At 36.6% G+C, this 26,327-nt stretch overlaps 2 protein-coding genes across 2 annotated transcripts; both read right to left on the reverse strand.

The window, feature by feature from the left end:
* Positions 1 to 1,620: 1,620 nt before the first annotated feature.
* On the reverse strand, positions 1,621 to 2,799 carry LOC145584030 (uncharacterized). Its single transcript, XM_081640974.1, has 2 exons — positions 1,931 to 2,799; positions 1,621 to 1,830 (listed from the first exon to the last, which is right to left on the reverse strand). Exons 1-2 carry the CDS (start codon positions 2,780 to 2,782, stop codon positions 1,645 to 1,647), a joined length of 1,038 nt encoding a protein of 345 aa, XP_081497100.1. The 5' UTR covers positions 2,783 to 2,799; the 3' UTR covers positions 1,621 to 1,644.
* Positions 2,800 to 10,432: 7,633 nt separating this feature from the next.
* Positions 10,433 to 22,527, reverse strand: LOC145584036 (KRR1 small subunit processome component-like). Its single transcript, XM_081640979.1, has 13 exons — positions 22,296 to 22,527; positions 21,964 to 22,111; positions 17,193 to 17,269; positions 15,708 to 15,818; positions 15,443 to 15,511; positions 12,924 to 12,980; positions 12,573 to 12,611; positions 12,098 to 12,202; positions 11,699 to 11,781; positions 11,528 to 11,609; positions 11,199 to 11,342; positions 11,045 to 11,119; positions 10,433 to 10,956 (listed from the first exon to the last, which is right to left on the reverse strand). Exons 1-13 carry the CDS (start codon positions 22,329 to 22,331, stop codon positions 10,849 to 10,851), a joined length of 1,134 nt encoding a protein of 377 aa, XP_081497105.1. The 5' UTR covers positions 22,332 to 22,527; the 3' UTR covers positions 10,433 to 10,848.
* Positions 22,528 to 26,327: the final 3,800 nt, after the last annotated feature.

Below are 26,327 nucleotides of genomic sequence, written 5' to 3' on the forward strand. Positions count from 1 at the left end.
AAACTGAATGTGCAAAATTTCTTTCACTGATTTTCAATGTGCATATTATTTATGCATAATGTGTACACAGTTTCAATTTTGCATGAGAAAAAGTAGCAGGTCAAATATTATTTAGGAAAATTTGACTTTTGCTACCTCACAAACACATCAATTTCACTTTTGCTACCTCGGAAAAAATTTATTTTATTTTGCTACCTGACAGTTACACTTTTTTTAAGTTTTGCTACCTGTGTGTAACTCTGTTACTGTTGACGTTATGGGGCCCCACTCCAACGGCTATTTCCCACTCTCTTTCTATTTAAATGAATTCTGGCAAAATTATGAACTCAATCTTCAATTTTTCACTCAGAATAATTCAATCGATTCACCAAATCAATCTAATTCCTTTTTTTTGTTTTGAGAAATTTGTCGTTTGCTAGGGTTGTTGCTGCCATTGTTGTTGATTTCTTCTGCATAGCAAGGTGAGTAGTTCAATTCCCAATTCAATTGATGATTGGATATTTAGGGGTTGGTCGATTCGCATTTGGTACTCTCAATTGGGCATGATAATTGTGTTTGGTAGTGGTTAGGATAGTATCTGCAGCTAAATTTGGTTTGTAATAGGTTTAATTTGTTGTTAATTGCATAGTTGATTGTTGGAATTAATTAGGGTTCTTGTTTGACAGCCAATTTAGGGGTTTTGAATAGGGATGTGATTGGGTTAAATTGAGGCCTATTGTGATTGTTAACGTCATTGTGTAGGTAATTGTTGACTAATTTGTTGTAAATGCAGGCTGCAATGTCTATGGTTAGATTTTCTCCTTCAAAACAGAGGAAATGTGATTGTGGGATTCCTATGGGGAAGTTGACATCGTGGACTAGAGAGAATCCTGGTCGGAAGTTCAAAGCATGCAAATTTTATGATCCCAAGACAGAAACAAGGGGTTGCAAGTGTTTTGAGTGGGTTGATGAGGAAGATGGCACTGATTGGCAACGCGACGTAATCAATCAACTCTTGTTGGACAAGAAACTGATGAAAGGAGAGATCTTGCAGCTGAAATCTGAGCTTGAAGACTTAAGAGGCCAAAGAAGGTGCTTGCTAAATGAGAATGACAACCTCCTATTGAAGTGCAATGCTCTAAGTTCTGACAGAAGGATGTACAGCAGTGATGGGCAAAAAATCAATCTTGGTGGATGCAAAGCTGTTGTAGGTTGTGTTGTTTGTGTTGTATTAGCCATAGTTGTTGTATTTGTATGCAAATGAGATTATGTTTGCTGTTATATATGAACCTTTTGGATGTATGTGGGTTTAAAAAAAAAAAAAAAATCCCTCAATCATGTATTAAGCCTAGGATGTAAACTCTTAATATCTAAGGAATGAAAAGCTGAGAAGCTGTTATTAACACAAAAAAAAAATATATAAAGTCTGCTTTTGATTATATCCATAGAAGCACAGTTAACATGCAAAATATTAGTTCTGGTCATATCCAAATAACCACAAATTTAGATACAAAAGACCAAGTCTGCACTTGGCACAAAAGTAATGTTCAAACTAACTTGTCCTGCTCATGACAGAGCTAATTATCATGATTAAAAGTGGAGATTAATTGTTCTGTCATTACAACTTGAACTTTAAAAAAAAAAAAAAAACACCAATTAAGTAGCCTAGTTCTTCTTCTGCTTCCCCTTTCCTTTATGGCTAGTCTGCTGCTTAGGTAATGCTGCTGTTGTTGATGCTTGTGATGCTTGGGTGCAGGCTGCATTGTCTTGAGAGGTTGTATGCTTTGTAATAGTGGCAGGCTTCTTGGGATTCTTGGTTGCAATGCTGTTAGGTCCAGGAGTTCCACCAGTCTGTCACATATACACAAATCAAAATTAAAAGACAGTAGTGATAAATACAAACAAGTCAACACCATAGAAAATTTAGTGTATACTTCTGTGAATGTCTGACCTTACTAGCAGCCCTTAGCTCCTTTTTCCTCCTTTGCTCAATGTTCCAAGGATCATTCAGAACAGGCTTGGTAGCTGGACCCTTAGGAGTGCACTTTGTCTTGCTGGCACAAGTCTTGGCATAATGACCAACCTGTCCACAGTTGCTGCACTTTTTTTGGTTTTTCTGAGATTTTGCAGGTCTGTCAGCTTCTCCCTCACCTCTCTCCTTCTTTCTCTTCTTGGACTTTGGCCTTCCAGGCATTACTCTGATTGCTGGAGGCAGTGGCTCTCTGAATCCTTGCTTTTCCCAATGTTTAGGTCCTGGCATTGGCTTCACAGGCTCCTCATAGGCATACATGTAAGTCTGCCTATGGTAATACATATCCACAAAGTCTTCAGGGTCCACTCTCTTGTCCATTAAGCAAGCAAACCCATGTACACATGGGATCCCAGTGAGTTGCCAATGGTAACATGTGCAACTCCTCATTGCTAAGTCCACAAGCACTGAGTCTCCATTCAGCTCAACCTCATATGAATCTCCCCTTGACACTTGCACTATACAGTGCCTTGCAACTCTCTCAATCTTGTGAAAATTTTTTGACACATAGGGCATCAATTTCCCATCCAATTTTTGTACAGCCTCCCATTTGTCATTGTGTCTCTTCATGACATACCTCCTCAACCACTCCATCTGAGTGAGTATTGGCTTGTCCCTAGCATCTCTTATTACAGCATTGAATGTCTCACAAATATTGTTCAGAAGCATGTTTGATTTGCATTGAGATGGGAAAGCATGCCTAGACCAATGCCTAGGAGGTATATTATCTAGGTACACATAAGCATCTTCAGAAAGAAACCTTATGGACTCCATTGCTATTTCAAAATCAATCTAGCAAAACAAACAAGCTTAACTAAGTACTAATCACATTAGAATCATCTATGCATATAACTACAACAAACACATGAAAACACATCAAGCAAATGATTCTGAGGGAACTCAGAACTGCATACAGACACAACAAAGCCAATATTACATTTGAACTATGGTGTAAGTACAACCACATCAAAGCCCATAGTTCAACACAACTGAGACCTGATTATATACAGGAAAATACAGAAAATTGCAGGCCATGACACACACATATTTAAGCCATACAAATCAGTTCCCAACCTCAAACAATTCAACACCATCATAACACACATATAAGCAACAGAAAAAACAAAATGGAAAAAAAAAAAAAAAAAAAAAAAAACTCAAAAACTGAAGACACTCACAGCAGTGGTTGCCCTAGCAGCATTCCAGAAGAGCTCTTTGAAGGTTGAGCCTGTGAATTGCAGCTTGAAGTTGGCCCAAATATGCCTCACACAGTACCTCTTGTCAGCTAGAGGTACTGCCAACTCAAATGCTTCTAGTAGGCCCTGAAAACAACAACATACACACAACATTAAAAGCTTGTCACACTCAACTATTTAGTAAATGAAGCATAAGTAATCTATAAATTTCTCACCTTTTGTCTGTCAGACATATATGTCCAACCAGCACCATCAGCCACATCACCAATATCTTTTTTCAAGCAATTTAGGAACCAACACCAAGTCTCTTTGTTCTCAACTTCAACTGTAGCCCAAGCTACAGGGTAAATGTTGTTGTTTCCATCTTTGCCCACTGCCACTAGGATTTGTCCTGGGTAGGAGCCCTTCAAATGACAGCCATCAACTCCTAGCAGAGGTCTGCACCCTTTGATAAACCCACTCCTTAGTGGTTGCAGACATATGTACATCCTCATGAACAAAGGTCTCTCAGGGCTGTTTGCATCACCATCCACAACAACACACACCCCAGACCCAGGGCTGTACTTGATTACAGCCTTCCGATAGTCATACACTCTTGCATACTGCTCTGCAGATGATCCATAAATCTTGAGTTTAGCTCTGGCCCTAGCAAGCCACCCCTTGGAATAACTAACAGAAATACCTAAGTCACTAAGCACCCTAGCCTGCAGACTCTTGATTTTCCAGTCTGGATTGTGCCTCCATTCCTCAACATACCTCTCTGCAATGAACTCAGCATTGACCTTGGAGTTCATCTTACTCCTCATACACTTATGGTTCAAATTAAGCTCTTTGATTTGCCAGTCAGTGCTGTTATGCAGTCTCCTAGCAAGTACCTTAAATGGGCACTTTTTCACCCTTGGACCACAGTTGCATTCACCTGGCAGTTTACTTCTCTTGGAAGTCCACAAACAATTACACCTCTTCTTGCAATAAGTTGTTATCCTATCACCCCCATTATGCAAATAATAATACTCATACCTATTCTCTATGGCATGTACCCTCAATGCTTTCCTGAGTACTGTGTTGTTAGTGAACTGCAGCTTGTTCACAAGCACAATAGGTTTCTGGAAATCTATATCCTCATGAAACCATGGACTGTTGTCTTCATCCTCATCTGAGCCATGCAAACTTCTCAGCTCATCTTCATCAGAACCCTCATCCTTTAAATCAGGCTCCTCACAACCTAAATCTTTAACAAGCTGGTTCAGTCTTTCCTCTCTCTCTAAAGCTAACTCCTTAGACTCTTCTTCCCCATGTGGCACAATCCCTAAACTCCTATTCACTTCACTTAATAGACATCCAACTCCTAGCCTCTCATCCTCATCATCACCACTGTCACCCTCTTCTTCTCCTGGAGCCCAGTCTATGTCTAGATCAGACTCATCTGAGCTAGATGAACCAGACCCTGATGCCTCATCATCATCCAAATTCAAAACCCTCCTTGCTTTACTTGCCTTCCCTGTACCTTTCCCAGTCCCCTTCCTTGCCCCTGGATCTTGAACAGTCAAAGCAGAACTGCCAGCTGCTTCTGTCAGCTTACACTCCCCCCTGTCAACAACACTCAAAGCAGAAAACCTAGGGCTTCTCCTCACCAAACTCTCTTTCACTGTCTCTTGAATTTCAGGAAACTGAGTAAATCTAGGGCTCCTTCTCTTTGTGTTTGGATTTTCTTGAGTTTGAGGGGAGATGGGCTTTGAAAGTGAACTAATCTGTCTTTGCCTAGGTTTTTTTTGGGATGGCTTAGATCCAGTTAGAATGTGGGCTGAACTTGACTTGGAGTTGGGGTTTGAAGTTGTGTTTGAGTTGGGGTTAGAACTAGAGTTGATGATGTTGGGGTTTGGGTTATTATCTTCAACTAGAGTGCTTTGTGGGTCCTGACTAGGGGAAGGGTCATCTGAAACAGTGCAAAATACCTCCAAATACCCATCCCTATGCTTAGCTTCTATTAAACCTCGAAGGTCCTCAACAGTTTCTAACTTCCTTTTCCCAGTCATCCATGTCTTACCCTTCTCTTTGAACCAAAGCACATAAATGTTAGGCACTTCCCATCCCATGTCATCAATACCTTGAGCACACAAGTACCTTAAATAGCCAACTGTTACCCACCTCAAAGGAACTTCCCTTTTCCAGTAAGTGAAGCCAGCCTCATAGACTAGGTACTCCACACCATTTCTTGTTTTATACACAAAACCCCCAAATATTCTAAGCTTAATATCAACTAAATCACCAACAAAATCATCCTCAGTTGCCATGTGTTAAATCTACAGCACATTACCAATAAACAAATACACTAATCAACCACTAATTACAACAATGTTTAAACTAACCAAGCAGGGCATAAAGTAAGACAACCACTTTACAAATCAGACATGCAGCAATTAAATTAATCAATTAATTAGGTCAAACAGCATAATTTATCCTAATTTAATCAAAATCGCATAATTCTAGGGTTTACTGCAGATTCCCCCAATTAAACCTCAATTTACAAAAGTAAAAGCACAATTACCACCATTTTTGGACCACATTTTGAGGATAGGAGTTGCGTACCTTATAGTCGAGCCTAGTCAGAAGAATCTTCCAACAATGGTGATGACGAATCGCTCCACCTAGACTCCTCCCTTGCTTTGCTGTTCCAGTTAAATCCTTCCACGCAAGCTTGCTCAACCTCCAAAATGAAGATAAGATTTCAATAAAAAAGTCACCTTGCTGACAGATGAGAGAGAAAGAGTCGGGTGAAAAAAAAAGGAAAAGCTTCAATGGAGTCAATTTGAGAAGGTGAAAGAATTCAATGGAGTGAGAAAGAGAGTAAATGGGAGGCAGGGGGGACATTCGTGGAGAGAGAAGACAGAAAAGGGAGGTTAGTTAGGTGAGTGGGGTCCACTTAACGTCTACAGTAACAGAACCGTTAAAAGGTAGCAAAACTTAAAAAAAGTGTAACTGTCAGGTAGCAAAATAAAATAAATTTTTTCCGAGGTAGCAAAAGTGAAATTGATGTGTTTGTGAGGTAGCAAAAGTCAAATTTTCCTATTATTTATGCATAATGTACTGAATGTGCATAGTTGTTGAGTCAAATGTGCAAATCATCAATACTAAGAGCACTTGCAATAGAGAAAAAAATTCTCCTCTAGAATTTTTTTTCCCCCAAAAAAAGTATCCCACCAACAAAATTTCTCAAAAAAAATCTAGAAAAAATGAGATTTTTTTCTCTTGGAGAAAATTTTCTCAACTTGATTGTTGCTGACTTTTGGTGGGGTATGGCGCAGGTTTTTGTGTTTTTTTCTTTTTTTTTTATTAATTTTGTGTGGGGCCCACCATAAAGTTAACATTAATTAATATTTCAACGGTAAAAATACAATGTTGTGGTGAGTTTAATTGTCAGCCATTGATCTTCTTACACGTGTCATTTTTTGGAAGAGCTTTGTTCTAACAGTAAATATATTACCGTTTTAGTGTAAAACGGCTATTTTGTATACAGTAAATTATTTTTAAAAAAAAACTAAAATTACCAACGGAAAAAAAACTTGATCTATAAATAGACATCCATTTTTCAATATTTTGATACTATGAAAATATCGTTTTTTACTCTTTAAATTTCATAATTGTATCATTCAAGTGTGTAATTTTTTTTCCCCTAAATTTTTTTGATATTTTGTTCCCTTTTTTAAAAGTAAAAATGGATCCTAGTAATCCCAATCGTTCACAAAATCTGAACGACTTTGATCCTTCATCACTTATGAATCATCCACAATTTTCTCAGTTTTTTCAAATGTTTGGAGGTAATTTTCCAAATTTTCCTAATTTTCCACCACAACAACCACCTCCAGAAGAAACAACTCCACCAACTCACCAAAATAGACGAACTCATCAATCCTTGAAAGATGACTTGATAGAGCATATTTGGGAAAAGTTTGGTGACAATAACCCTTAAAATCTAATGACGCTTTAATCATCATGTATCGTAATCATATTTTACTTTTTATTAATGTAATGCATTTCTAGTTTTATTACTTATGTCTTCCACTAATCATTATTATTTAATTAGTTCGTAATTAATTAAAGTCACAATTTAATTATCATCAAGTATATGAATAATAATTATTATAATAATTGAAAATAAGTAAGAGAGAGAATATAGTGGGGTATAGTGAAAAGTAAGAAAGAGAGTGGTGAGGGAATTTTTTGGTTTGTTGTTGGTGGGATGGAAAAAATTCTTTCTTTAAAAATCTGATGTGGAGGAGAGGGAAAGTTAGAGAGAGAGTGGTGAAGGAATTTTTTTTTTATCTCTGCTGATAGTGCTCTAAGGGTCTGTTTTGATTTGCTGAATTGAACTTATTAGAGTTGAGGTGAACTAAACTAAATTTTTTATGAGAACTAAACTATTTTTTATGAGAACTAAACTAAACTTATTAGAGCTGATCTGAACTGAAAAGAAGAGAACAGGCCCTAAAGCTACATAATTTTTTTAATTAAATGTGCATATTGTTGATACTTCTCCAGATGAGCTAAATAAGTATGTGTTTTTAAATTTTAAACTTCGAGCAATTGATTGATGAATTTATAATCCATTGCTGTTAAGTTATAAGATGGATCATTTCCAGGGTAAGGCATCCTTATATATTATGAATGGGATGCATGAAATATTTGATGCTATAATTTCGGAAATGCAATCCAATACATAACCCTTCTGAGTATTAAAGTCTAGAGATTCCTAATATCGGGTTTGTTACTCACAAGTCGTTCATGACCGCAAGTACTTTCTCATCTTTGATTAATAATCTAAAGTTAGAACATTAAACAAGCTTTAGGAGGAGATATAGTTAGGTGTGTCGAAACAGACCAGAAAAACAATGGAAAAATAGGTGAAAAATGAATGTGCATAATTTCTTTTACCCTTTGCATGAGAAGTATAACAAAAATGTATAGGCATGGTTTTCTTTTACCCTTTGACACGATGTCAACTTCAGTTTGCTAGCAGACATAGTAACTTCACAAATTTCTTTTCAAATTTGTATCACAAATACATTTTATTGCTAGAATAACAGAGATACATTAGAAGTACGTTAGAGATACAATACTACTATATTAGCCATACATTAGTAATATCTACAAGATACATCAAACTAAGGCTGTGCACGGTGCGGTTTGGATCTCAAACCGCACCAAACCGCAAAATTGCAGTTTGTGATTTATTTCAAACCGCAATTATATACAAACCGCACCAAACCGCAACGCAATATACGATTTGGTGCGGTGCAGTTTGCAGTTTTTCCACAATTTTTTTACCTCACAAATAATGCTTATTTGCTAATATTCTCCTACGAAATTTTTACTTGAATACTGTACAACTATGCAGATGATTCAATACAAATTAGAGGTAGTGATTTACTTCAATGCTAATAGTAACTCAAGTAACATGCCAAGGCAAACATGAAGTAATGCAAAATAATTAAGTAAACCATAACCACTACATTATAACTTAACTGATACAAGAACCAAAAGTTATATCACAAATGAAAAAGCCTTACAAATCCAAAGCACAGGAAACGTAGAGTAAGAAAGGAAAACTTTTGGTTATCTTAATAATGATCCACACAATTAACAATTTGATTGTATTTGGTGGTCGATTGTTTGAGAAAGAGATGTAGAAATTGTGAAATTGACATAAAGAGTGAGAGAGGAAGAAAAATGAGGGAGAGGAGGGATAGATGAGAATTAGAGATGAAGATGTCGACTACTATGGTATTGTAAAATAAAATTAGTAACCCTAAAAAATTTTAGAATCTTTTATTTTTATATTAGTTTTTTTTTTTTTTTGAGTTTATTTTTAAATTTTAGTACGAAGTATCTTTATTTTTAAATTGCGGTTTGCAGTGCGCTTTGGTTTGAAAGTTTTTTGAAACCCCACCAAACCGCAAAACCGCGGTTTGGTCAAATTTGAAATCCGCACCGTAATTTCCAAACCGCAAATTGCGGTTTGGTACGGTCTAGACTGCACTCTGCACAGCCCTACATCAAACTTTTCCTGTGAATTAGGTATCGCTACTGATCAATAGCTTGGCTTTCAATAGATGCAAATGAAGGATAATTATGGATTGGCTTGCATGTGATTTTACATGTTGTTTACTTGTATTAGGAATTAATTGGCCCACTGAATATTAATTTTGTATATTTGCTTGATCGCTTGCTTGAGTTGGTATAACGAGATATTTGGAATGAAGTTGATGCACCTTGCCTGGTTGTTCAAGATAATTAGCCTTAATGATCCTTTCTTGTCTTGTTACTGTAGCTAGGTTGTGTTAGATTGTTAATTGCTGTAAAATGCAATAATCAATTCTAGAAGTAGATAATAAGACCTATTGTTCAATATACATCATTAACTTCACGCCATTAATTTCTAATCAACCATGCCGTCTTTGTATTGTGCTCATATCACCATCTATCATCTTCGCGCCATTAATAACAAGAAATTTAAGCTGTAATAAATTGCGTCTTCGAGCTCCAATCGGTGACGATTATTTTCGCCGTCAACAACATCTCTATTAACATCATTGTTATTAATTTTGCAACATCAATAACAAAGAAATCAAGCTTAAAATTCAGACCAATTATGTCATTTTCGAGCTCCACTTAACAACGATTATGGTCGTCGTGCGTTCCGGTGAAATTGAAAGATTTCGGCGATAAAAAATGAGTTTAATGAGTTTGTATTATGTGATAATAATATGGAGCAATTTTTCGAGATTCTAATATAAGTTTGTTCATTTTCTTTTATGCATTTTTATTGTAGTGTTTTTGCTCATTTTAATTTCAACTCATTTGTTGTGAAGGATATTAGCCGAACATGTATTAAATTAACCTTGTAAACTATCTACTTCAAAAGTAAGCAATAAATAGTTTTAATAAGTATGAATAATTAGAAACTTCCTGACTAATATTGATATAGTCAATTTTATTTGCCCCCAAATCTCAAGGCACTAACAGTTTTACTCTTTGGATCCAAAATATTTGGTAATTTAACCATTTAATACCAAGAAGTTATAATAGATGGAGCATATTTCTTATCATACCAAGATAGTAGAAAGTGAGGTGGAAAATGATTTCAAATAGAGATACATAAATGAGGTGACTTGTAAAGTTGTAATGGTTGTAAGTTACCCATTATTACGACATTACTCATGCATCCAACTTTTAATAATATTGGCTCTATTTCTTATTATTTACAACAAAGGAATTTTATACGTTATTTTTGTAAGTCTCACAAATGATACTCTTAGGACCAAAAAATCAACCAAAATTGAACCCAAAGCTTTGAGACACATCATTAGCTTACAAGAAAATTATGTTGAACTTCATGGTAATAGAAATCCATATCAACCTAATGGAATCAGTTTCACTAACATCAAAATTGGCAAATATGGATTGTTGAAAATTATGATGATACAGCAAGTTCTTGCTCAATTGGCAAGTCCAAGATTCTCCAGTCAAGATTTGGAGCTTTTGATCTTCTTCTTTGCCGGTGCTTCAGCAATATATGCTTGAGGGGTTGAGATTTGGAGCTTTTGATCATCTTTGCCCATACTTCAGCGATATATGCTTGAGGGGTCAAGATTTGGAGCTTTTGATCTTCTTCTTTGCAGGTGCTTCAGCGATATATGCTTGAGGATCCACGTGGTTGGCAGATTTTTGCTTTTTAAATTCTTTTGATTTTTGCTGCAGAATTATGCAACCCCAATTTAACAAACCAGCCAAGTATAGCAAAGCAATGTTTAAAAAGGATGAAATCAATCTGCTCAATTACCTTCAATGATAGTGCCATGGAACTGACATCACCTTTACCATCTGTTGCACTATTATGCCCTTGCATCACAAGTTCCTGTAATGAAATAGCACATGGTGTCAAATTCTAGCAAATAACTTTAATGATTACCACTGAAAAGTTGCACAACTCAAACCTCAGGTGGAATAAATGCAGCTTCTCTTTTTCGTTTGTTTTCAGCTGTCTTCTCGGCCTGCTTCTCCTCCTTCTCTTGCCGCATCTTTGTTGACTTCTTTTCCTCACTCCAGAAGTATTCTCCAGTTTCCAGTTGTTGGTCAATCTACAGGGTATACTTGTTAATATTGCTCACAAGAACAAAAAAGTTGTCCAAACATAACAATTTCAACATCAACCACAAATGTGTTTCTTAAATCAGCCATCCAACCATATAAGTTAACCACATTATCTACAAGCTAGAAACTCCCACACCAGATAGATAAGATTTACAAGGACTGTAGTTCTCACCTTACTAGGCTGCTGTGGAGGGGGGAATGGCGTATAAGGTTTCTTCTCCTTACCCTTGCCTTTCTTTTTCTGAACATTCTTCCTGAAGTTCAAGAAGAAAAAAAATTAGATGACACACATATATAATGCTTATTAAAATATAAACATAAATTTCAATCCAAATAATCATACTTCTTGAACTGTGGCAGAAACCTTTCCCAGTTCTCAGTTGCAAGGGCGGGATCCTTGGCAAGTTCCCTCTTCATCATGAGAATCTGTCAATGAAATTGGACAACAGAGTGAGTAATTGAGTATATAACTTCAATGACAAGTGTATATTCCCAAATTCCAAGAGCAAATGCCTTAATTCAATAATGTTGGCTTCAATTTTTCAGCAGCCAGCGAGCAATATTACCTCTGTCGTTGAGAAACAGAGAAATACCAACAAGTAACAAAAAACCTCCTCCCCCCCCCCCCCCCCCCCCTACCCCCACCCCCTTTTTTTTTTTCAAAACCCAGATCCTGTTTGAGGCAGAGCTGCTGTAAGTCTACAACACCCAGCAAAAAGAGAAGCAGATGAGTATTGTGTACCTTGATGTGATATATTGGATGCATTTTATTCTGTATGCAGTCTTCTACAATTCTCCGCACTTGTTTCAATCCTTTAAAAGATCCCATGGCTGCAACTGTGTTTCCCTGCATAAATGGCAAAAAGGGATCAACAATTTATAAAAATGATCTTAAACAAAAAAAAAAAAAAAAAGGCCAGTCCTAATAATCCCAACTTTGCATTAAAATATAATCATATTTTGGGGGTATCTGAACTCAGGTGAACGCAGCCTCACCCTCCTAAAAACAAAGAATTTGGGGCAAGGGCTGCAAGAATGTTTCAGTGATGGAATCTCTGGGAAAATAATAGAAAATTATTTTTGATGGTTGATTAACACTTTTACTTTTGGATATACAGCCACACCAAAGTCAGTATTACTTAAAAGAGGACTGGTACAACAAAAAAAATGTTCCGAAATGAAAGGATCTCCAACATTAATAAGATCTTGATGCATACCTGAACAAGGATGTAGCAGCCTGTTAAGATTTCAAGTGCCTGCATACAGTACAAAACAAGAAGGAACTAAGTGCATGTTCCCAATGATACACCTACCAACTTCATATCCAAAATCCCTAAAAAGCTTTGTCAACCTCAGGGGAGGGTTCCTTTTTTTTTTTTTTTAAAAAAAAAAAAAAAAGTGTGTGTGTGTGTTTGGGGGGGGGGGGGGGGGGGGGGGATGGAATAAAGTTTAAGCTATTCTTTTGGCCATCAGTCCAGCATAGCACAAAACTTCCTACAAGATCCACACAGTTCACTTCTCTCACTTTCTTAAAAGCAGAACTCCAGAATAAGATTAATATTACAAACCTTCAAGGTAGAATTATTGGGACCTAGAAGATGTTGTCTCCTTTTGACAAAGCGTGCCTACAATAGCAAAACAAACCAATCAAGATCCTTCCAAAGAAATGTATTCGCCGTACACATAAAGCCACAGACTATCAATTTTGGACAGAGAATCAGACATGAAACGAAATATGCACATAAGGACATGGGTTGGTTGTGAGTTACTAGTAATATAACCTGAGCTTAAGCACATGCAAATAAAGTCTTCAAGAAGGAACATTTCATGAGATGACCGTAGAAAGAGATTATTTCCTATTTGAACATTTTTGTTTTTTTGCTCAAAGGAGAAATGTTATTGAGTTGTATTAGTGAATGTACAATAAAATCCTTTCTTCACCCCCATCCCAATCGTCTATTCTCTTCCTCTTTCTTTTACATGTTTTTCATCACACAAACAATGTCCGGGTGAAGACGTAACTCTATCCACACATTTTTTTTTTAAAAAAAAGTGTACTAAAAGAACTTATAAATGCTCTACAACTGTAGCCAAACAATCCTGGCAGAAAGTACCGCTATTATTTTGCTTCAGGGATGGTTAATTTGTGCGCATGACACATCACTAAAGTTGCTCTTATTAGATGGGGTTCTTTTGCAAGCGGGGGCTCATCTTTATTAATAGTTCCTTTTGTTAATATGGAACTAGGGACTTAAGCTGATTTAGAATGGCTTTCAAGAGTTCAAGTTATAACTAGTAACTAAGGCTATTTTCTTTTCAACTGAAATAACGTTTTATGATCTAAATTTTTTAAGGTCGGATGTCCTGGTCGGTAAATTTGTGGTCTGGTCTGATCTTATCTCTTGGTTTGACTGTCAAGTAGGAACAAAATCTATCTAATTGTGTATATTCTAACTATCTAATTTTCATAATAATATGAAGTTCTAGAAATTCGGCAATAAGAAAATAAAATTAAGAGTTGGCCATAAATTTTCTGGTTTAATATTTTTTTTGGACTGATTCTAATAAAAACAACGAATAAGTTCCTATAAAAGTGAGCAGAACATATCCTCCAGCCTCAATCTTGAAGGCAGTTACAGACAGAAATAAATCACATTTAGTCTTTACAAATCAATTCTCAATCTCTAAGAGCTATATCAAAAAAAATTCACCAAATTCACCTTAAGTATAGTTTTGACTTGGCCAAGACATTATAAGCTGTTAATAACTGTTCCCAGGCGGACAGTGCCTGAGTATGTATTTGACAAACCTTCAACCAAAATAAGGGAAGGATATCAAGATCAACCAGTTCGGATAAAAAAAAAGGCTGAGCCTTGCAACCTTGAACAAGGTACAAGGAGAGAGCAAAAAAAAGGACAAAATGGAGCATTGCTTTTGATGGATACAAATGTGTTTTAGGACTTTCAACATTTAAGGAAACAGCTGAAACACCAAAACTCAAACTGTCCTTCCTTTCTCCAGTTCAGCAAGTTCTAGTAAAATTGCTGAAACTAGTCCCAAATGAGAAATTTGATTTGCCTAAGAATTTAAAATTTTGTCGAACATACTGAGTCTTCTTCAGTTTCCTGGAAAAGTTTCCGTTCTCACTAATAGTTGATTAAGTGATTGCACCCATAAGATCAAGAATCGGAAAGCTTAAAAAAGATACTCATGGTATAATCTGCATATCCTAAATTCTTCCAAAAATTTTAAGTAACATTACTTAGAGGTAGAAGCCTGCTATGATATTTAGCCTATCAGCTGTTTGGCTCAGTTATGAGATCCAAGAGTTTGACATGGGAAATTCTGACTTCATAGGCACCGGGACACAAGTGTGTCCAATACAGGATTTGGACTTGAGGGTACGACAATGTGATAAACTAAATCAGGCCACCTGTGCTCATAAGTACTTTAGGCAGTGGCCAGCAGAAGATGAGACAAAAGAAGAAAACACTAGGTGGAGCACTATCTGGGAAACGGGTAGAGGAAGGCAAAGAGGTTGGTATTATTTATGAACAATTGTAATATACAAGAGGTGTGAAGAAATTTGAAAAATATATTGGGAGAGAAGATCAAAAGAGAACCTCTCAACAGTTCTCATCTTTGTAATTAATACCAAGCTTTATGCTTTTATCAGTTGAATTTGACCATTTGCCTTAAATTCTCTAGAGCATTACAGGATGTTTGACTACTACTTTCTAAGGAAAGTGGCACCATATACAATGTCAACCTAAGGTTAGTCTTATAAGATTTGAGTTTTCGAGCATAGCTTTTAACCAGGAATTTTCTACTCTTAAACTTTTTGCTTAGGCTACGAAATTCCTAAACCCACTGAAAACAAACAAGTACTACGTATAACATTTAAGGGACAAATCATAGCTATATCTTCAATTTTGTTTGTCAAATGATTATGAATGTTAGAAAAGCAACTAAATTATAAATGCATCAAAAGTAAGGAACATAAATTGACAATTTGTAGAAAAAACACTCCGCCAATGACAAATATTGCAAAAAAAATACAAACAATTTTCAGCAGAATGAACCACACCTTATTTCTCACAAGATTACCAATCTTGATAATGTCACATTGCATTTCGTCATCGAGTATCTTGATTGCCTGTGAAATCAACACATAAGAAAACCATATCAAAGTGCATCAAAAACTACAATTAAAAACAGGAATGGAGGATTCCATACAAATGAGGATGGCTTGATACAGACAAGTGTTGCATAAGCATTCAAACAGAATCTTAATTGTGGGGAGATGATACTAGCAAAATAAGGATTAACTACAAACAGAGTTAAAGACATACCTGAGGTGCCGGAACACTTCTTGACAAAAGTTTAATTAGGTCCCTTGATTTCACTATAATGTATGGATCTCTGGTCTTTCTAGTTGTTGAAACAGTCATGGTACCTTCAACCTGAACAAAAAGAAAGAGATAGATAAACAGTTACTCCCTTTGTCACTAAATGTTCCTTCCCACTTATATGGATGGCCCAACTGTTTTTCATATATCTTTTGTGGATTAAAAAATCCTCCCCATTCATTCCCCCAAACACCCTTATCACATTAATTCCCCTCTATCCCCTAGAACATACTCTTGAAATATTACTTTAACAATAGACATCAAAAATCAAAAGACAAGATCCTAGAAAAATCTGCAAGAAGAGAATGCAGATAGATAGAGTTATACAATCCTCCAAGTCAAGCTATGCCACTTAATGAGACCATTATCTACACTCTTAGTCAACTCTCTAGTAATTTCCCAATCTAAGAAAGCTCCAGAATATAAATTATTGGATATTCTTCATTTCTTCACAAGCAGAATATCTTCATAAGTGATGCTATAGCAATCAATGAGAATCCTAAAAAAAGAGGCATTAGACTTGATCCCATCATGTGTTAAGGCTTACACTTTTCCAAAATCCAGATGTTAAGCTACCTTGGTCTATATACCCAAGTGAAAACTTCCATTACACTGCCTGAATGGATTACAGGAACCATAACTTCTGTATTCAATAACGTAAATGAGGATAAGTGGAGATTTAGCTGAGGTAAACCTTTCATTAGTATGAACTTGAATATAATAACAAACATGTATTCACAAGACCCCAAGTAAAACAGCACTAGAAGCAAAAGGTAAGCCTCTACAAAACCCCTCTTCTCTTCAGTACACCACCAAGGTGAATGCCCAATAAGCCAACACTACTTTAATTCCCAAAGTGGAGATGGGTGGTTTCTTAGACTCAAATCACCCAACCAGATGATAGCTGTGTAAAGGATCCAAAACTGGGGAATTCCAGCAGCATAACATAAAGCGTTAGCACTTGGCAATCCTCAACCTTATCAAAGAGCTTATCCAAAAAGGGTTGGTGCAAACTAAAATACCACTGAGACTATGAGGAGATAATTCAGGTAATCAACAATAGATTGATTCTCAACAATTCAATGGTAAACATTGTCAATGACATCCTTAATCTTAATAGTGTCATTCCTTCACGCGGCATAGGTTAGCCAACCGTGACAATTCTGTTACCATCACAAGCATGACATCTGACAATCACAACCATCTTTTTTTCTTTTTTTTTTTTTTTTGGGGGGGGGGGGGACTAATTATAAATCCACCTTATAAACTATTATCAACAGTCAACAATCACATATATAAATCCACCTTAAAAAAGTAATATCAATAGTCAACAGCCATTGATATATAGTCAATACTCAAAATTATTAGTTTGTCAAAAAATCAAATGTAAGCTTGTCCAATTTTGAAGGTCAAAGAGCAAAACCCTACCAAATTAAGCTCACATGAAATACCATGCTCACGCAATGCAGCCTTTACCGTTGGCCAAACATCTTGCAGGTATTTTTCTGAAAGATATAAAAAAGAAATTTCAGCACTGAATAACTAAACACTATAAGTAATACAGAGGAGGGGGGGGGGGGGGGGGGGAGAGAAAGAAAGATGACACTAGCCTGCCAGAATGATTAATGCACCAAAAATTAAAGTCATCTCAAAATAATTGGTTGTTTATAGTTCATACTAATCTATAACCCTTATATAAAAGTTTATAGTTCCAGCAATGTTCAATTAAACATTATTTATAAGCTATTATTCAAATGAATAATGCAATGATGCTATTGCTCCTGCCTTTAGTGAAATGATGGTTTATTTTGCCCCTTCCGGCTTTCCTCTAAACCTTTAATTTTGCTATTGAAGAATCTCATTCAATCTCTCTCCTCACTCTTCTTCTCCCATCTTTTCCACTCTGCACTCTCATCTCCTTCTCGATATTTTGGGAGCTAATAAAGCTGGCTGCACAAGCTGTTCTTCAAAAGCAACCAAGATTTAATCTTTCTTTTTGGCCTTTTCATTGATTATTTTTGCTTACAATTTAATCAATCTGATGTTCATATTTGTTTCGGACATGGGAATTTTTCATTCCTGGTTTTTAATTTCTCAGTTTTTTGTATGTACAATTTATTCTATAGAATTTTTAACATCTCAATTTGATTTAAATTTATTTTCTACAAGTCTAAAAAGTTGATTTTTTTTTTTTTCTTTTCATTTCTCTGTTTTCCTTCCTCAAATTTCACGCTCAATTCTCGTAATTTAATCTCTAACGGTTCAACGCTCCCCCTCTTTTCAATTCATCTTCCATCTTCTTCCCATTGAATCAATCATAACAGGGAAGGAGAGAGATCATCAAACAATGTCAAAATCATCCGAAGTATTCATCATATCAATTGATCAAGGAACAACAAGCACTTGATTCATCATCCATGATGGATCTGCAATAGCAATTGGATCTCATCAGATTGAATTCCCCCAGTTTTAATTTTGGTTGAGATGTTATTCTTGTTTTGGATTAATTTAATTATTGTGATTTTGTAGTGTTATGTTGCGCTTTTAATTGTGGAATATGTATTATTAATTTTCTTAGTTTGAACTGGCCCAATTAATTACTTCAAAAAAAAAAAATTTGGCCCAATTAAAGTAAGCTTTATTAATTGACATTTTTTTTTGGGTTGTGTAAAAACTGTTGGAATCAAGAAGAAGCCGGGTGTGTTTATGGAAGTCTTTGTGTGTTCTTATTGTAGACTAGTTAGTTAATTTGTTTTGAACTTGGTTTAGCAATTACAAAAATAGCTAATTAAGTGTGTGCGCGGTGTTACGTAAGTAGCTGTGTGTTGCTATCGTAATTTAGTTTGGTAATTTGATGTAATATTAGTAAGTTTTTTTCGATCTTAAATTTGTGTGGTGCTATTGTAACTTAGTTAATTTGAACTGGAATTTGTTAGTTTATTTGATCTGAAATTGGTTTAGCACCTTTTCCAAAAGTTTGGTTTGATGTGAAATTGGCTTGGCAACTTTAAAAATTGTTTGTGAAGGTAATTCAGATTATCTTTATTGGGGAATTTGTCAAATAGTTATGTTGCTTGATTGAATTGACAATTGTGAGGTTGTTAGGGGCCGTTTGGTTTACACGGGGTAAACGGAATGGAATGAACAAAGGGAAAGAAAGAGAATGGAATGAAATTACCCAAAATTTTGTAAGTTGTTTGTTTTAAAAACAAAGGGAAACACTATCTTCAATCCCACCACCACACAGCCACCTTATTTCTTCAATTCCGGCCACCACCCAGCCCCCCACCAACTCGCCGCACATCCCCAACCACCACTCACCGCCCTTCACCCCCCACCAAACGCTCCCCTGCTGCTCCTCGCCGCTGCTCTCTGCCCTCGCCGCTACTCTCTACCCTCGCCCCGCTGCTGCTCTCGGCGAGGGTGTTAGCAGTGGTGGGTTTGGGTTTGTGGGGGTCTCGGGGATGGTGAGTCGATCTGGGGTGTCGACGATGGTGAGCTTCGATCCGCGATGGTGGGTTTGGGTTTGTGAAATTGTAAGGGTGTTAGATCTGGGTCTTATCGGTTGGCAGCGGTAGTCGGCGGTGGTCGGGGAAGGGGTGGAGGTGGTCGGGGAAAGGGCAGCGATGGCGGTGCAGGTGTGACTGGTGGGAGTTGGGTGGTGAGGGTAAGGTAAAAGGGTGATGGCTAGTGTGGGTGTGGTGGTGGATGGGTGGATAAGGAAAGGGAATGGGAAAGTCTAGGGGGGGATGGGGAATGAAGTTAGAAGGATTTGGGGTAATGGAGGAGGTAAAGGGAATGAAAGAAAGTGTCTAACAAACAACAACAAAGGGAATCGGGTCAATTGATTCCCATTCCCTTTGATGAATACCCCCAACCAAACGGCCCCTTATTAAGGTTTCATTGGTTTTTTGGATCTAAATTTAGGTAACGTATAATTCCAATTCCAATTAAATTGAATAAATATGATTAGTAACTTGGTGTAGGCATCACTCTTCTTTATTGGCTCAAAATATCAGCAATTCTTAGACTGTACGTTACTTTTGAATAGACTGTATAGAGTAGGGTATGGGTTATCAGGTAAAGTTGGTGTATATCGATTGTTTCATATCTATTCTATTATTTGATATACATACTGTAATTACAAAAAATAGTTACAAAAAGGCTGTACTTCTACTTTCGCTTACTTGAGTTGTATTGTTTGTAGAGCTGTGACTTAGCCTTGCTTTTACTTTATATTTATTGTTTTGGTAGAATATATAGATTACATATATATTATATTACATATATATAATTGAGTAAGCCCAATTAGAGTATAAAACTAATAAAAGTGGGAAGTCTTGACATATATACGTGCAGAGAGAGAACAAATGGATTGTTAATTTAGTGAGGAATTCAGCGTGTTGATGGACTTTTGCGTAAGGTTAGTTGTATGTTGCATTTCTTCATGTGTTTTTTGGGGGTTTTGTGTAGTTAATTTAGTGTTCTTATTAAATTTACTCTTGAAATTGAAGGTGTTTTCAAGTTGAGTTTAATTTGGAGTAAGGAGCTGCTTTAGTTGATATTCAAGTGGTTGTTTTGTGTTTGTGACGCATAGCTGGTAAGTTCAAGGTTTGCTTTAGATTGTGCTATTACAGACTTACAGTGAGTAGTTCCTGTTGTTATATGCTTTGTGCTAATGAGCTTTGGTTATTGTCTGCTTATAGACAAGGTCGCTTATTGATATCAGATGTGTGTGCTGTTTATTTTAGGCAAATGATTGTTGATATGAGCCATTATGTCACGTGTATGTAATCACTATGGTAGAGGAATTGGTTAAAAAAAAAAATCTTATGGCTGATTCCCATCAGAATTTTGAGATACTTCTAGCTTATCAGACCAAGGCTAGATTCGATGCTTTCTCTAAACTAATAATTGACAGCACAAGAAAAAGAAAAAGGAAAGTGATGATGAGTTCCAGTGGTGATGAGGGTGACTCAAAGTGCTCAAATCAATTGATAGGGGTATCAAGCTCAATAATTAACTGGCCTTGGACGACCAGAGGACTTTCTTGAGGGGAAGAGGAACCTGAAGAAAAGAGGATCAGAAAGCTTTTGAAGAGATGAAGGTGAAAGATGAAAGATCAAGAGAATCACCATACCCTTAGGCTTTCTGTACCTTTTTTCTTGCTCTTTGCTCATTTATTGTTATCCTGTAATTTTTCATTGTTGTTCTATCTACCAAAGCTGTAATTCAAATAGGATTGACTTGCTCAATTATATTAGGGTCATGGGAAGTGATCCTCCAGAGTTTTAGACTTTTAGTCTGTCAACTTTAAATCTTGTAAATTCGTTATTAAAAAAATTGTAATTTGTGGGTTACAATTTACTCCTTCTAATATGTCTAATGTTGTTGTTAATGCTCATAGCAACAAATGAATAACAAACTCTAATCACAACTAATTATTACGAAGTATGTAACAATGTTACTCTATAATTGAAAAATGATTGAAATTTGCAAAACTGCAGATTAGTGAGTCGTGGGATTAAAAACTGTTTTGTCATTCATTCAATATATTCACGTCTACATTAGTACCTCTTGAAATATATATTTAGGCAACCAACTAGATAAGAAATTAAGAATTCGATCTAACTCAACTGGTTTAAGCCCTACTAGATCTTTCGTAAGAAAACACAAGACCAACTTATTCATGTTATAATGAATTAGATAGCAAATCTTGAAAATAATTTTGCGACAAATATCTCTTATAGTTACTAGAAACATATTGATTAACCTTTAATAAACATGGATAGTTACTAGCAACTCTTTTTTGGTTGTCAATTTACAGAGCTTTTTCTCCCCACTTTTATTCAATCAATTATCTTGCTATACCCTACTTTCTTTGCGGAAACTTCCTTGAGACAATTCCGGTTAGCTGACCCAAAATCATTTTTGGGAGTAAAGAACTTAGGATATGGCTTCTACCATACTTGGTACACCACACTAGCCATATCAGTCATGGTATCTTACAGACACAAATTTGCTGAAACAAAATTACAAAGGGCATACTCCATAAGTTGATGAAAGCATTGAATCAAAATTTTCTCAGTAACTTCAACTTGTGGTATAAATTAACATGAAAATAGGCCTAGATTAAATTTAAAAATTAGCTTAGTAACTCATTCATACAATTGTACAAGAAATAAAATAAATTTCAAACCTCGATATTGGGGGAAAATAGTAGAGAAAGAGCTGACATCGAGCAAGCCGGATTCGTTCCAAGAAGGGTCGAATTTTTCAATTTTCCAATGGTCAATACTGGGGTCATCCCATGGCTTGTCCTTGTCGTGTTTACCCTTGTGCTTGCCCTACGCACAGGGAAAAGAGATTCAACTTTAAATTCAATAATTTTAGGGATATTTGATTCAATAATCTCATAATTTTGGTTATGATGTTTGATAATCTAAGAATTTACGAACCCTAAACTTAAAGCACTGATGATTAAATTAGATTGTGAAATTGATATGACGATAACAACAACAAACAACTTACCTTAGAAGCTGCTTCAATGGGGGATGCAGGATTCATCGGAGAGCTATTCAATGGAGAACGTTGAGTGAGCTTCAATGAAATAACTCAGAGAGAGGTAGGAATGGAGGCCTTTTCCTTTTTTAATGGTGAAAAGCCCAAAAAAAGGAGAGGTAGAGTATATTTGGAGAGGCTGCTCTCCCAGTGTTGATGATACTCTTAGCCCGGTTCTTTTGAGTTATACGCAGGGAGGGCAAGACATAGCATAGCAGATTTCACCAAAACAGCTCTAAAGAAAATAACATAGTGCGCAATTACTACGACATTTATTTAGAATTTCAATACAAGTCAACCCATACAAACATTATTAACAATGACATCGTTTATGTTAGGCAAATTTGTTAAAAAAAAAAAACCTTAAAAACATCATTTTACGATAAAAAAAACTCTTAAAAGCTTTATCATAAAAGAAAACCCGTAGTTATTTTTTTTTAAGCGACCTAGTAGCACTAATTCACTTAATTTATTTTTTTTTTTTTTTTTTTTTTTTGAATAGCAAAAATATTTCGTTAATTAAAAGTCATACGACATCTACAATATAAGATTCGACGTTAACAAATACATAAGATATTGAATCAAATAAATTTTTCCTTCATAAAAACTACGATCATTGGAACATCTCCCGCTTATATTGCTGGAAAATACATCCTTGTTGGAGAGACAATCTAACGATCTTTTGTAGCCGTGAGGATGCTTTTCTTCTGATTCATCTGTCTCCATTAGATCTAATATCATGGATTCAAAACTAAGAAATCTCTCCCCCGAAAAGAGCAAATAAACCTTGTCTTTCGAAGGAGGTCGAAAAACCCTTGTCTTTCTATAACTCTTTATTAATTATTTAATAATTTAATTAAATTATAAATTTTTTTAAAAAAAAATAGAAAACCACCACTCCACCACCAATCAACCACCCCTTCCCCCTCCCTTGGCAGCAACCCCCACACCCGGCGACCCACCTCCCCTCTCCCTAAATCGAACACCAGCCCCCTTCTTCTTCTTCTTCTTCTTCTTCTTCTTCTTCTTCTTCTTCTTCAATCTCTTTCTTTTTCTCTTTCCTCAATCTTCAATGCCTTCAACAAGGGCGGCTACTTCCACAATCCCTTCACTCTCCCCTTTCCCAACCCTTTCTACCGAAATCCCTAAACCCTAATCCTCCAATTACGCACCACCTCAGCCATGAAAACCACCATCTCTGATTCTCTGTTATCAAGAGCCTCAATTTTTTGTAGAATAGTGAAGGGTAAGAATATACCTCGAGGAGAGAGAAACTAAGTGCATAAGAACACCCCAACGATTTTCTACTTCTTTTGTGGTCGCGATTGTGGCGAAGAAGACATGGAATTGGGTTATGTGCGACGGTTATGGTGATTGGGGGCAGTTGCCAGGGTTTAGGGAGAGGGAGGGTTGCAACGGGGGAAAGTAGACAGGGAGAGGAATCGGCCAGCGGTGAAGTTGGGTCACCGAGGGTGGGGGCTACTGCAAGGGGAGGGGAAAGGGTGGCTGTCTGATGGCAGGGTGGTGGTTTTCTATTTTATTTTTTAATTTATAAAATAATTTAATTATTAAATAGTTAAGTAGAAGTTATAGAGTAATTCGAAGAAATTAGATGTTAATTATTTGGATTAGTGCTACAAGGTTGTTTTAAACAAAAAATAATAATTTCGGGTTTTCTTTTACGATAAAGCTTTTAAAAGGTTTTTTTTTCACAAAATGATGCATTTAAAAGTTTTTTTTTTTAACAAATTTGTCTGCCTTTAAGTTATTATATAGAATTAAGTCAATATAAATCACATAACTCATTGGTTCAAATTTTCAATGCTTCATTCAATATGGAATGCATAGAATCCGTAACTTAACTCGTGGTAGTGTATTGGACAATTTTGTTGATATAATATCGTCAAGAAGGATAAGACAAGGGGATCCATTATCTCCTTATTTATATGTTATTTTCGTGGAACGTCTAGCCCACTTGATTGATAAAGAGTGTAGACTTGGCACTTGGAAACCGGTGAGAGCTAGTAGAAACGGTCCTCCAATTTTGAATCTCACTTTTGCCGACGATTTAATTCTATTTTGTGAAGCTACTAGGAGCAAGCCGATTTGATGAAGGGTTGTCTTGAGAAATTTTGTCAAGCCTCGGGGAGTAAAGCGAGTGTTAGCAAGAGTCGTATTTATTTCTTAAAAAATACGAAACTAGAGTCTAGAGGTGAAATGTGTAGTGACCTTGGCATGGAAGAAACTGAAGATTTCGGCAAATACTTAGGAGTACCCACTATTAATGGTCGCGTTACTAATGAGAATTATTAATTTTTGGTAGAGAGAGTCAACTTGAAACTTGAAGGCTGGAAATCGAAGACTCTTTCCTTGGCTGGGAGGGCTACCTTGGTACAATCTTCCCTATCTTCTATCCCCTATTATGCAATGCAATCTACGTGTGTTCCTCGGGGTGTATGTGATAAAATTAATAGCAAAGCTAGGAGTTTTCTTTAGGGCGGCTCTGATGAGAAGGAGAGGATACACTTGGTGAATTGGGAAATAGCTACTATACCAAAAAAAATCAAGGTGTTCTTGGCTTCAAATCCATGAGACAAGTAAACTATGTTTTTCTCTGTAAATTGGGGTGGCGCCTTTTCACGAAGCCGCAATCTCTTTGGTCTAGAGTTTTGCATAGCAAGTATTGTAAGGGTCGATGTGATGTGGACATGTTCTCTCATAAACAAGATGCATCGAACGCGTGGCGAGGGATTGTGGAGATCGAATATTGATATTCTCAAGAAGGGGATTAAGTTAGCTATTGGAAATGGGTTTGCCACAGATTTTTGGTGGCACAAATGGGCTACAAATGACCCCTTGATTGAGTATACAGTGGCTAGACCTCCGGAAGATATCCTTGATTATAAGGTGAACAATATGTGGGATGAAAATAGGGGGTGGAAGCTAGAACTCTTTGCTGATTTTCTGCCAAGTGACGTCTTAAAGGTCATTGAATCCCATGAGTTAATGGTAGATGAGGAATCGATCAATAATATTTCTTGGAAGGGCACTCCTTCTAGGGGATTCTCTATTAAGTCGGCTATCCAAATAAAGCGCAATTGCCAGGATAATGTGACCGAAGACAAAGCAAGGTGGAAGCATATTTGGCAATTGAGAGCTCCGCAGAGAATTCGTTTTTTCTTATGGTTGGCTAGCCATGGAAAATTAATGACAAATGCACCCGTTTTCTTTGACACTTGACAGGAGACCCAAGGTGTTTTATGTGCCGGTTTGTTGAGGAAAATGTAAGCCATTTATTGCGTGAATGTCCAACTGCTACAATGGTTTGGACAAGATTTTGGCATTCAATTTGATGTTGAGTGGCAAACTGCCTCGACCTGGCAGTGGATAAAAGACAATTTGATTTCAAAGGAGGCTGGTGCTAATGATGATTGGTCCTTAATTTTTACTACTACCTGCTGGTGGCTGTGGCGTTGGCGCAACGAGCGCACTTTTACTAGAGATGTTTCCATCCCAATCGACCAAAATAGTTTTATTATGGCTCGGGTAAGGGAAATCAAGCGAGATTTTGATAGTAATCTCTTGGGAAATGTGCTAGGAAAAAGAAAGTATAGTGATGTTCTTGTGCGTTGGGAATTTCCAAGGGAGGGTTGGGTGCATCTCAATACTGACGGGGCTTCAAAGGGAACCTAGGGCCAGTAGGGGCAAGTGATGTTATCCTTGGGCATCGAGGAGAACTTCATGAGATGTTTGCCATGAACTGTAGAATTTGCTAGTGTACCAAAGTTGAACTCTTGGGTGTTATGCGTTGCCTAGCTATTGCTTGGAATGGGGGGCACAGATTGGTGCAAGTTACAGTCAATTCTGAGACTATAATCCGAATGTTGGTGGAGCCTACTCCTCCCAACTCTCCTTTTATTCATTTGATTTGTAGGTTCAAAGCTCTAATCACACGTAGTGGCTGGAAGGTGACCATTGGACATTGCTATAGGAAGACTAATC

This window comes from Chenopodium album, chromosome 2 (genome assembly GCF_948465745.1).
Source record: "Chenopodium album chromosome 2, dcCheAlbu1.1, whole genome shotgun sequence".
NCBI lineage: Eukaryota > Viridiplantae > Streptophyta > Magnoliopsida > Caryophyllales > Amaranthaceae > Chenopodium > Chenopodium album.